Genomic DNA, 13,648 nt, shown 5'->3' on the forward strand with positions numbered 1-13,648 from the left:
CAAAAAGGAAAGAAAATTCAAGTTCATACCACCAATTCATTATGAAAATGTGTCACTGAAAATTCATATTCAGAATATGCTGCATTTCATTCCGTATTGACAAAGAATGGGTGATTTCATCGTCATTGGCACTCCCGAACATTTTTCAAACTTCTATTGCCTGCATACAATGGAAAGGTCTCATACACTTTTCATTGCTTTCTTCAGTTCATGAATTTGGCCAGACTTACCCATTGAAGGGCATATATTTTTTTTTTTTTTTTTTTTTGAGACGGAGTCTCGCTCTGTCGCCCAGGCTGGAGTGCAGTGTCCGGATCTCAGCTCACTGCAAGCTCCGCCTCCCGGGTTCACACCATTCTCCTGCCTCAGCCTCCCGAGTAGCTGGGACTAAAAGCGCCCGCCACCATGTGAAGGGCATTTTTAACAGTACTGACTGCTTGATTCCTTTTCTCTCACCCAGTTTGATTTCTCTGATATTATTGGAGCTTCACACTCTCTTTAAAAGCATTATTCTCTAAAAGGAAAAATGCTCATAACAAATTAATCTAGTAAACCCATAAGAAATGCCCAGCTAATATTTAAAGGTTAAGTTTGAAAAATGGATTCTATAAGTGTATTTCTAGACAGGTCTAAATCTGAGTGACAAAGGCTACTTAATTATGGGCTGAAAAATAAAACAAGCCATTGATAACATAACAGCATGATATGATAGTCATAGCTGCATGCATTTCACTTTTGAAGTTAAATCTTTACCAAATGTTCTTTTTTTCTTTTTTCTTTTTTTTTTTTTTTGTTATTAGAGAGCGAGCAGAGTTCTGTAGGAAAAGCCGTTGTCTAGCTGTGCGACATTATGCAAGCCACTTAAGCTCTCTGGTTATCTTTTTTTTTTTTTCCTTCGAGGCTGAGTCTCACTCTGTCGCCCAGGCTGGAGTGCAGTGGCACGATCTCAGCTTACTGCAACCTCCGCCTCCCAGGTTCAAGCAATTCTTGTGCTTCAGCCTCCTGAGTAGCTGGGATTACAGGCATCTGCCACCAAGCCCAGCTAATTTTTGTATTTTTAGTAGAGATGGGGTTTCACCATGTTGGCCAGGCTGGTCTCGAACTCTTGACCTCAAGTGATCCACTCGCCTCAGCTTCCCAAAGTGTTGGGATTACAGGTGTGAGCCACCGCGCCCAGCCTGGATATCTAAAAGTGTTAATCTCTAGTGTCATTTTCAATATTAAATTCTACAATTCCTTCAAACCATAGTCAACCTAATAAAAATTCAGTTAAAAGATGGAGTTAGGAAAACATTGGAAATACATAATAAATTATTGGTAACCTTTCATTTAATAAAGGGCCTTCTTTCACTTTATTTTCAAAATAGCAAGCTAAAAAGTGAAGGAATAAGTAACATTTTAAACATTAGCAGAATACGATTGTCAGAATTTTGTTTAATTACAGTTACATTTCATCACATGATAACAAAAATATAAGAAAACCAAGTAATATTACAGTGTTAGCTTTATTAAATAACTTGTGGGTAAAACCATCAATTTTGTTGTTCAAAATCTCAATCATGCAAAGTTGTGATGTAAAGTAGTAGTTTTGAACTGCTTTACCTTTAAGTGATGGAACAAATTTTAATAGTGCACAACCTCATAGCAATATCATTCGTAAATTTTTTAGAATTATGAATAAGACATTGTTAACAATAGATTAGGTTTATTTATTGATGGTTAAGATAAAAACTATGACTTCAGAAGAAGATAATTCTTCAATTATGTATTTCATGTATTTTTACCAAGGGGAAAAATCACACAGACAAATTTAAAAATAATTTAATTTCCTAATTTTATTATTGCCTCATTATTATAATATTTTCTGTTCTGCCAGAAATTCACATTTCAGTTCCAGGGACAGCTGTTGCTTTGCACCTCATCCCAAAACATAGTTCAGCTAGTTTTTAAGTACAGATGTCCCCAAATTATCATTTATCTAGAATAGATTGTTACTAAAAATGAAGTATGCCAAATCATGTATTTTCCAACAGAAGCAAATTTATAATGGGTGTTTTTTTTTCTTAACAAGGGCCTAATGTCCAAAGTTATTTCTTATCAAAATGATCATAAACATTATATTGAACCAACTACAAATGACATCCCATTATGATGTACAGTATAAGACTTCACAAAGTATATATAAATTAAATAAAGATTTACAAAAAGCAAATATATAACACATTTAATATATTTTAGAGATTCATAGGGATAAGGATTTTGCAGGATGGGGTAATTCTGTGTGGATCTATTAAGGAAAAGGTAACTTCAGTGGAACACACAGAGTGGGTCAAAAGCCAAAAATATGTGTGTCTGTGTGTGTGTGTATGTGTGAGTGTGTATGTGTGCGTGTGTGTCAGCATGCACTAAGGTTGGGGTGGAGGGGGCCTCTGCAGGTCTTGGAAAGTCTCCTGTCATCTGCAATAAAGATGGAACTGGCTTTTACATCAGGGAGCAGCCTGGGTTGTTGATGTCATTTATGCACTGCTTGCTATAACTAAAGTAATACAGTATCTTATAACTGGAAAGAATCGTACTGTTATCAGTTTTCACAACAAAGTTGGGGCTCCCCCACTCTACCCACTGATACATATATATATTTATTTTTATAAGAGTAAGCATTATTTCTTGAACTATGCACTATACATGTGAATCTGAATTTGATTTCAAATTATTATTTCAGATTGACTTATATTTTGTTAATTTCTGATGGATATTTAATATCAAGATACTACTATCCTTTTGTTCTTTATTTTCCCTGGCTTTCAGTCCCTCTGTAAAATAGTTAATGATCTGGAACTACTTTCTCAACCATTTTCAGATGTTTTCTTTGAGAGAAATCCTGCAGTGACTTAAAAACATAAAATCATTATCTCAGTTTCCTTCTTTGCCTGACTTTGGGTTTCTGAATTTCGGATACCTGATAATAAGCAACTCTTTTAAGACTTTGGGTCTCTTGAGGGAATTAATATAACAATTCAGTCCTAACATTAGCACAGCAACAGGCTGCGGGTGTAGACCTTGCTCCATTCGATGTTCATTTAAGTGCAGAAAGGGTTGATTTTATGCTCACAGTCTAAAATCATCCTAATAGCAGGAAAGAGTGAGGAACTTAATTGTTTCAACAGCTAACATGGGCCCCAAATAATGATTAGAAAATTTAAATCCATTCATTCTTCTGACAATTGGAATGTGGAGTTCAGACTAGGGAAACAGGCATGGAAGATAACTTTAAAACAAACTTACTAGTTAAACAGAATTGTAAGAGGGAATATTTCTACTACAAATGTATTTTTCCTCTCTGCCTCAAACATTAATATTTATAAGATGTTAAAATCTTAAAGTAGGAGAAAAATGTCTGAAAATTACAAGTATAATGTGGTTTTCATATTATTTAGTAATTTTAACATATTTCTTATTTATCTAAACTTCAGTTAATTTAAATCATTGTCTACTGAAGTTTATCAGGAAAAACCTAATGTATAAGGTATTATAAAAAAAAGTAATTTCCCCAATTTTTGTTGATAATGGAAGCTTCTTGAGGCTCACATGAAAAAAAATGTAGCCCTGATGCTATCAATTATGCAACAAAGTTGTGACAAATGCCATAAATAATGACACCATAAAGTGCTAGAAAGTGATAAAAATTCCAAAAATTATAATCAATTACTATATGATTGTGATAACTTAGTAGGACTACTAAACACAAACACCTACTTAATGTTTTTTAGTTTGACTACCACTTTAGGATAAGATTGAATTTCAAAGAACTAGATGACTATATGAGTAAATAAAGTTTATACCAATCATTCATGAGCTACCAGAAATCTAATGAATTGCCCCATAACGCCTCTCTGCTCGTAGAGTTGGTGATAAATTCAGCAAGAGTAGAGGCATCTGAAAATCTGGGAAAACACTTAAACGTACAAGGGTTTATTTATTTTGAGGCCATGTGGCATTTCTCAGCTCCCACTACGTCAAACTGGGAGACGCCTTGGAGCCAAGGAAACATTCCTAGACCAGGAGCCTGGAACTACGAGAAACGATTCTTGGCTCCTTCTTTGCCTTTAAACAAATTACAACATCCATGGGTTTCAGTTTTCCCCTTAGGGAAACACAAAGTGGGGCTTTATTCTACATGACCTTTAAGGGTGCTTCTAGATCTAGCTAGCATTCCACCTGCCTGGAAAATGTGCCCAACTTCCACAAGACTCTATAAACTGTCTAGTGCCTCCTCTGCTGGCGTAATTGCACAAATGCTATAGGATTCACATCCTTGAGTAAGAAGGTAGGGATTTGTGGCAGGTCCACAGAGAAAATGTGGGCAATCTTCCAAATATGTTTATAGAGAATGCACAACACATAAAATATGTTTATAGAGAGTGTTGATCTCGTCTCACAGATCCAGCCCTGCCCACCAGTCTCACCGACAATTTATGTTCATGATAAAATTCAAATGAGGTTGGCTATATAAAAGTGATTCTCATGTTCCTGAAGACACATTTGACTGTGGGGACTTGGTCACACATTCTTTCTTGTTAAACGTTTTGCACTAAGCCGAAAGATGCATCTTTGTTGGGAATGTCGTGTCTTCCTCTAGTGACATTAAGACATAAAGCAACAGATGTCCTCTGTAAGTTGCGTACTTAGTATGAGGCGACAGGGAAGAAGGCCAAGTCCGTGACACCGGCCTTGGGTTAGAATGTTAGAAAGGTAGAGACCAAGTGTTACTCTGGACATTTAATTGTATTCTTTAGCATTTAACCTGAATTATTGCCTTCATGACTAGTTGCCATCCTCCCCCTCTATTCTCTCCATGGGAAACTGCACTTCATAAATTTCATAGTCTACAAACACACACTCCATAAATTTCATAAGCTGAATTTGTGTGGCATGTCACCCACTGTTACAGCTATTAATGCATATCCAGTGGCAAATTTTTATCGATTTTGAGAACGCTGTGTTTGGGAGATCATATAGTTAATGACTGATGAAGTAGTTTGAAATATTTGAAATTGCAAGGTATTTACAGACATGAGCACAGGATTGGAGAAACATGTATAATTTTCACTTTGTGCAGTCTTGAATATAATATTTTAAAATAAAACATGAATTGTTAAAGCCCTACATCTCAGTTCCGTTAGGTGTATACTGCCCACTTATTGTGCTATTATAATACTCAAAACTGGAATATAATTTTTTAGGAGAATATCATTTCCTTAGCTTGTTTTCACTGTATCCCTAATGGCCAATTTTAGTAAATGGCTCAAATAACCTAGGGAGTAAGGTCCCCATGCTTTTTTTTTACAAAGTTTTCTGAGATACTGGCCAAACAAGGAGGGGCACACATCAATTTTTATGATGTGTTTTTAATATCTACAATAAAGATAGGACATGCAATAAACTGGATCTGTAGAAACTACTACTAACAATGTCAAGTTATTTATCAGTCCACTGTTTCTATACTGAATAGACGGTATAAGAGGTTCACCATTTTATAGGTGATGAAAGATTTTCAAACCTAATTTCCCAATGAAGACAGAAGAATTGTGCAAGATACTAGGACTCGTTCTCTAGTTTCTATTTGGTGAAAAAGGTGAGGTTTATGTTTTATAAACATGTTTCCATCGATTTCACATGCTCTATCAAACAGCATCTTCCCTCAACCATAAATATATATTTCTTATTTTATTGATTTCAAATTGTGGCAGTGGCCAGAACCTATTGATTCATACATATTTGCAACCTGCATAAATAGTTCTGAGTGCTTATTGTTTGTTCAATACGTAAGTGAAATGTGATTGCTTTTCTACCTCTGCCCCCACCCCCCAGAATGGGAAACTATTGGATCAAAGTTGTTTTGTACTTTCCTGCATTTTCGGTGTAATGTCATGTGTCAATCATGTGTAATTAATATTATCAGAAGAAAAAATTGGGAAATAAAAAATAAGTCCCCTCATGTAATCTTTCAGTGAAATGGATACCTCCTCTAGGCTTTGTCTGTTTTCAGAACTGCTGTTCCTTACACTGGGTTCCTTTATCATTGGTCTCTTCCAACCTGCTGCAGAAATGGCGACCATCTATTTATCTGTAGAAATCTGAATGGAATTCAAACTGAGTCACTTTCAGAAGGAGCCAAAAGGTATCTTTGGTTCATAGTAATTCCTCCCTCACATTGAAAAGGACACATATTAACAGATATCATACAACTTTTGAAGGGAGAAATGACTTACAAAGTGTGGAGGCATCCCCAGTCAAAAACCTACGAGCTCAAGCGAGTGGTGTACGTATCCATGACCCTTCTGGTTGCTCCGGTGAAATTGATTTTATGAAGTTCCAGGAGACTGATACAGTGACTCTCCATCTTTGGTTTTGGTAGAAGATTTATCTGTTTGTCATTTTTATTACAATGAACACTGCTTCATGTCAAGTATATTAGGGTAATGTAAGTTCTCCTATCTGTTCATTTAGCAGTCTTGACTCAGCTACAAGTGTGAGTGTACTTGGAGGAGTATGCTAGAATTAAGCTCCACCATGAGATAGATTACAGCATTATTCTCATTGTGATGAGATCTGGTTAAAAACTTGGGAAGCAGATTTCTCTCACACCCTCTCTTTTTACGACATCATTTTCAGAATGAACTGGACCAAGGTTATGCCTGATCTTTGGTGCTCCTTCAGCTATAGTCATTGGTAATGATCAGAATCAAATGGAGTTCTTGAAAGCAATTACATGCAGGTATTTGTCTCCTAAGAAACAGATGCAAGAGCAGACTCTTCTAATTAGCAGAATCCCTCCCTGGACTCGCTGTTTGTGCTTCCAGCACATGAATAAAGCTGAGATGTGAACCAGGACCCCTGAGGGCCGTTCCCCATAAGTCCCGTGTAGAAACTTGTGGTGTCTAAGCAACAGCTCAACTGAGTGAGCAGGCGAGAGGCTCGCTCTGAATGTGGCCCCACTAGGAACTGTGCTCAAATGGTCTCAGCTGGGAGTTGCTCTGGTGTATTTGACTAAAGACATTTCAAAAGCAAATGCCATGTGCAAAAGAAATTCACAAGTGTTTAACCCCAAAAGCTATGATTTCAAGGAAGGCTGTACAGTTGTAGGAACCAGTCATCTGCTCCTCTGCTGTGTCAGCAAAATTCACAGTGCAGAGAACTTGGGTAATTTTCTTTTTATCCCTGAAAGCTTAGGATAATTATTTTTTGCAGCCACATTAACTCTTATGATTAGTATCTTGATGGGGTTTTCATACCTAGTGGAGTGATTTGGAGAGCGTAGGTAGTTGCCATAAGTGCACATTTATCTAGGAGGGATCCAGAACCACTTTTATTTGGTAGTAATTCACTGAAATGAATTGTCAGTCTGCAGTCAAGCTATGGATAGGGATGAAAAGACCACTCATCAGAGATTAGCAAAAAAGGCACCCTTTCAACAGACTAATTTGGATAGTTAAAAAATTTTTCCTATTAAGAAAAAAAAAAAAAAAAAAAAGCTGGGTTTTCATCTTGCGTGACCCGAGTTCACTGTTCTTTAAACCCGCCCTAGAGTATTTGAGAGATAACCATCTTAGGCACAAAGCATCAGATGATTCAGGCAGGATAATTTTTATTTTTACTTAACTCCAAAATTAAGGGCAAATATATCTTTGTTGACCTGAATTAGCCAAACTCTTTCAGTTTCAGTGGAAATCACTACCTCCCTTTAAACACTGTAGGTCTGTAATCAGTGTCAGGGATGATGAAAATTATATTTGATCCATTTCTTATAATCTCAGACAACCTGTGTCCAGTAAAAGAAAAAATCAAGCCCTGCAAGTTCTGGTTACACAGTAAATAATAAGCCCCCAGTGGTTTTCTGAGAACAGCATCTATGACATTTTAAATATTGGTATTCACAATCCTGTGCCCATTTTGTTCTTCTCTTTATTGCAAAATAGCTGAGTTCTTTTTAGGTGTGTTATTTCTTTCCTAAAGAGTTTTTCATTTAGAACCTCTCTTTTCTCTCAAGGTTAAATGGAAGCTGATCAGTATTCACACGGAAACCTCCTCACGTAGCTCAGGTGGATGGCCAAAGGGAGTAACATTGTCAACAACAAGGAAACACTCACCAGAAAGACAGTGTATGACATGACGTGTAGGACAGCTAGACTGGTTCTTTTGCTTCCGAATGTTCCCCTTCTCACATTTTTGCTTACACTTGTCATGGGAACAGACTGGATTACATATACTTTTGCTAATAAGAAGCCTTTTTTTTTTTACAGCACTATTTTTAAAATAGCTATTCAACATAACAATCTTAATTTTAATGCACCAAATTATGGTTTTCAACAATTTAAGTGAGCATATCCTGTCACCCTCAGCACATGTTTGATATATACTTGTTATATATAGATGGATATAGCAATATCCATATTTGTCTACACACACACACACGCACACACACACGAGTAGAGCTACAGGGCCCTGCTTAATAGTGTGTTCTGAATTTCATGTTCCTTTAATTGTCACTGGGTTTATTTATATGCAGCTATGATGTCATTTGTAGAGCTTACTGTATTTGTCCCTGTCAAAACTTTAAAAGCCACAGAGCTTGTGGAGGGTCACCACTATGTCTAAGGACAGACCCTGTGCTCAGATGGGAGGACTGCGCTGTGAGATGAGAGGTGCCCGCCACCCAGGCATACCCCAACGTGGGCAACTCTTCCCAGTGCTGAGGCTTCTGCTACTGTCAGACCCAAAGAGTTTTGTTTATTTAAATAACTGTTCATATGATTTGGATTCTATTCCTGTAAAACATAGATTCCCCCAAAGAAATTCAATAAATAAAGGACTTAGCCACTGAATCAAGGAAGCAGAACTCCAGTTTTTAACCTTCCAATGGAACTGGGGCTAGAGCAGACCCATTTCAATTTGTACTGCAATTGGTCTTCCAGGAGGCAGAGGGTGCAATGACCCCACAGACAGGTCCAGGACAGACTGTCTCTCTAGTCAGCAGCGGCTCTCTGTGTGTCATTGGATGAGGCTGGAGCTGTAGCTGAAGCCATAGCTGCTGGATCGCGACAACGGCTGCTGGGCCTCTTCACTCTGTTCTGGGGCGTAGCTGGGAAATGTCTGTGCACGAGACATCTTTGACGAACCAAACCCATGACCTAGAGAGAAAGAAAGGAGAGCTCTACTGAGAAACATTCAGAAGCACAAAAGATAGACTCTATCTATCTATCTATCTACCTACCTACCTACCTATCATCTATCATCATCTATCATCTATATCAATCATCTATCATCTATCAGATGTCTATCTATCAATCTGTCACTCTCTGTTTTTAAGAACAATAAACAAGGCAGCAGCTTTCATATCCTCAATATTGAGCTCAAAATAAATTGGTAAAAATTGAGCAATTTAGTTGCCTTGATTCTTGATGAGTTAAAATGTATTCAGAGCTCAATATTTCCTCCAAATGTACTTTGCCAAAAATTCTGGATGCCAGAGAGCTAGGTAGATTTTCTAGGGAATCTCAACCTTCTACTGTTCTTCAGCTTTTGAAATAAAAGCAGAAAAGCTTTTCCCCAGAAAAAGCTGTTTTTGATGGAGAGCCTAGAAGCTGCTTTCTTTTCCTTTATGCTCAATTTCAGCATACACAAGAAAATTACACACTTTCTTAAAATCTCTGGGAACGGGCAAGCTGTGCTTTACCCTAACCAGTAACCATCAATTATCAGGAAAAAAGCTTTTACAATGATAGAGGTAGAGATTCTGACTTATCCTAGCGGGTGTGTGTCACCGTCACTGAAATCACTTCATGATATGGTTAACCCAAACAATTAAGCTCGATGGTTACCAAAATGACCTAAAAGTTAAATTCCATACAAAATGCATTTAAAGAAAATTCTATCTATGCTTTTGGTTGTTCAGCTGCACCCCTGCCATGAGAAGTAGTCTATCGCAAACCAAAAACAGAAGTGATTACCGAAAACTTTTCAGAATGCTAACAAAGTACAGAGAAAAGCATGCATGCTAACTAAGGCTTCCGATGAACTTTCCAGTAGTTTCCTCATCTTTATTTATTTGTTTTTTTCCCCCTCATCCTTTTTAAGCCAGCAATTATTCTTCATACTTGAGAATGATTTGTATCTAATGGATGAGCTTAGCGGGAGAAGAAAAATAGATGTAGTAAGTCACGCTCTTTCAGAGTTTGTTTTACCCAAAGAAGGGGCTGTGCTGAGTCTGATTTGTGTGTTATCCGATCGCTTGGACGAGGAACACAGAGAAGACAATCTGTTAACGCTGAGCACCGACCATCTCTGTGTCAGGCTCCTCAGGTGGCTCTGTCCTTGGCAATGTCACTCGCTTTAAGCCTGTTTTATTGCCAGGTGTGTTTGGCGACGTGGAAAATACTCTCTCAGTGTGGGAAGCTTGGTATGCAGGGAGGAAACGCACATGAACTGGGTGGTAAAAGGCTAATTAAAACGGAACCACTTAACCACTTAGTGGTAGAAACACTTAAACGGCAAAATACTGGGAGAAAAATCTTGCATTAAAAAAAAAGTTATTTTAGATTCACGATGTCTTGGATTCTGTTGCTGCCCACATCAAGGAAAGCGCACCAGGCTCACCAAGAGTGGATCAAAAAGAGGGGCTTTTCCCTCGCACCTCCTGCCCCACACCCCTGGCTCTGCCGGAGCCAGTCCTCTGAGTTTCCAGAGCTTTCTGCCCCACAGCGCCTGGAGGTTCTACTAGTCCCTCCCTTCCCTTTTTCCTAGGATCCTGCCCTGCATTCCTCGCCTGGCTTGCAGGCCTGAGGGTAGTGATGCTTCCTGCTGTTGCGCATGCCCGCATTTTCTCATCGGTTCCCCCAGCTCTTTAAGCAGCCTCCTCATCAAGTTTTTTAATTTCAGCAAGACCCTGATGATATAGCGAAGGAAAAATGAAGCAGGGCAGGGGAGGGGAGGAGTCAGAGGGTTCAAGGATGGGTTAAGGTAGTGATTAGGGAAGAAGCTAGGAGAGGAGTTAGGGGTGGGACCAGGGGAAGGGGCTAGGGAGAGACTGGGCAGGAGTTATGGGATAGACTAGGGGAGGGGCTAAAGGAGGAGTTATGGGAGGGGCTAGGGAGAGACTAGGGGAGGGGTTAGAAGAGGTAGCGAGAGACTAGGGGAGGAGCTAAGGAGATGAGACTCGGGGAGAAGCTAGGGGAGGACTTCGGGAGAGACTGGAAGAACTAGGGAGAGACTAGAGGAGGGGTTAGGGGAGGGATACGGGAGGGGATGGGGAGGAGCTAGAGGAGGAGTTAGGGAAAGACTAGGAGTGGAGCTAGGGAGAGACTAGGAGTGGGGCTAGGGGAGGAGTTAGGGGAGAATCTAGGGGTGAGGCTTAGGGAGGAGTTAGAGGGACTAGGGAAGGAGCTAAGGTAGGGGCTAGGGAAAGAGGAGCTAATGGAGGGGCTAGGGAAAGAAGCAGTCATGAAAGGAACTAGGGGAGGGGCTGCAGGAGGAGTTAGGGGAGGAACTAGGCGATGAGTTAGGGGAGCAGCTAGTGAAGGGATTAGGGAAGGGGGAGGAGCAGGGGGGGACTCTAGAGGAGGGGCTGGGGAGGTTTTAAGGGAGTGGTTAGAGGTAGGATCTCTGGAGCTAGAATACCAGGTATATATGTTGCCTCTGCTACTTCCTAGCCTGTAACCCATCTTAATGGAATTACTTCATCTCTTGGTTTCTCAGTTTCCTTGTCTAAAAATTCTGGATGATATAGTGGCACTTAGCTTCTATAATCCTTTTGAGTATTAAATCAATGAGTTAATCCATGCTAAGTGCTGCCACCATGTCATGGTAGACTCCAAGCAGGATTGGCAACTAGGGAGGTCAGCAAAGGCTCCCTAAGGAGGTGGCATTTTGGCATGATGAAATGACAAAGTTCTGATACACTAAGCTGATATGGGAAAAAGCACTTAAAAGTTTGGATGATTTTTTCTCATCTTACCATTGACTCTACATGATAATTCATAGTTTCTGTAATTGGAGATACTGGCATTTATCAGCATAAGACAGCTAGAAAGTCTAATATTAAGATCATGCTCCTGGCCTTGGTTTTATCCTCTTATATTTTTTTAAAGTTTTAGACATATCTGAAAGAGAACAAATGCTGAAGCATCTTTAATTCACACTACTTGTGGGCTGAGAACTGAAGCTTAAGTTGAAAATTCAAAATAGACTTTGCCTATTAACACGGTTTTTTTTTTTTTTTTTTTTTTTTTTTTTTTGAGACAGTCTCGCTTAGTCGCCCAGGCTGGAGTGCAGTGGCGCGATCTCGGCTCACTGCAAGCTCCGCCTCCCGGGTTCACGCCATTCTCCTGCCTCAGCCTCCGGAGTAGCTGGGACTACAGGCGCCCGCCGCCTCGCCCGGCTAATTTTTTGCATTTTTAGTAGAGACGGGGTTTCACCGTGTTAGCCAGGATGGTCTCGATCTCCTGACCTTGTGATCCGCCCGCCTCGGCCTCCCAAAGTGCTGGGATTACAGGCGTGAGCCACCGCGCCCGGCAACACGGTTTTTTAAATCCTAGAATCTTAGATGTAAAAAGTCAGTCATGCAATTAATATTAACACTCATCTATTAAAATAATTCAAGGCTCCACAGGAAAGACAAAGTATGGAAGCATGACTTCTAGAGTACACATGCTGTTCTGAACGATGGTCAAAGACAGACAATAAACACCAAATCGAGAATCCATACAGCCAGTGCTATGTAGGGTCACAGAAGACAGCCAACGGGGCTTAGAAGAGCAAGTTATAAAACTGTACACATCACTTCAATAATCACAAATAACTTTCCCTGCACAGTGTGCAAACTCCCCCACTGCCATGGGCTTTTGAAACAGACAGACTTGAGTTCTTCCATGCCTTGGAGCCTCATTTTTTCTGCATGGGGAAAATAGTTTCTCAAGGTATTTTCAGGATTTAAATGAAACAACATATAGGAGACACCTAGTATGATAGATATGCAATAAATGTTAATTTTTTTTTCCTGCACTAAAGGGGTGATATTCTCGCACTTTTTTTTTTTTTTTTTTTTTTTTTTTTTTTTGCTGAACACCTATGCTTTCTCCACCATCTCAATATGCTGTCCCTCACTAGTATGGTTCAAATTTGTCCTCCAAAGTTCATGTGTTGAGAGCTTAATTTTCAATGCAACAGTGTTGGGCAGTGGGGACTAATAAGAGGTAATTAGGTCATGAGGGCTCTATCATCATGAATATATTAATTTCATTGCCACAGAAGTGGGTTATCACAGAAGTGGCTTTGCTATAAAAGTGAGTTCTGCTCCTTCTTGCTGTTTCAATCCTGTCTTGCCCCTCAGCCTTCCACCATAGGATGATGCAAGAAGAAGGACCTCACTAGAGGTGGGCCCCTCAGTATTGGACTTCCCGGTCTCCAGAACTGTAATAAATACATTTCTTTTCTTATTAATTACCTAGTCTGTGGCATTCTGTTATAGCAACACAAAAAAGACTAAGACATTCACTATGACATACTTAGAATATTTTCCCCCTCAAGGTCAGCATCGCTTTCTTCACCTCTTCTGTGAAGAATTTCTAGTCTAATTAGAAATATTTTTCTT

General features: G+C 39.3%; 1 protein-coding gene across 2 annotated transcripts in view; it reads right to left on the reverse strand.

The window, feature by feature from the left end:
- Nucleotides 1-1,323: 1,323 nt before the first annotated feature.
- The window catches only part of DOK6 (docking protein 6), a 437,100-nt gene continuing 424,775 nt past the window's right edge, over nucleotides 1,324-13,648 (reverse strand). For both annotated transcript variants that reach the window (XM_050767818.1, XM_050767819.1), the window contains exon 8: nucleotides 1,324-9,191. In XM_050767818.1, the coding sequence (XP_050623775.1) occupies nucleotides 9,052-9,191 (140 nt within the window). In that variant the 3' untranslated portion in view covers nucleotides 1,324-9,051. The remainder of the gene's footprint in view (nucleotides 9,192-13,648) is intronic.

The sequence above is a fragment of the Macaca thibetana genome, chromosome 18 (genome assembly GCF_024542745.1).
Source record: "Macaca thibetana thibetana isolate TM-01 chromosome 18, ASM2454274v1, whole genome shotgun sequence".
Classification (NCBI taxonomy): Eukaryota; Metazoa; Chordata; class Mammalia; order Primates; family Cercopithecidae; genus Macaca; species Macaca thibetana.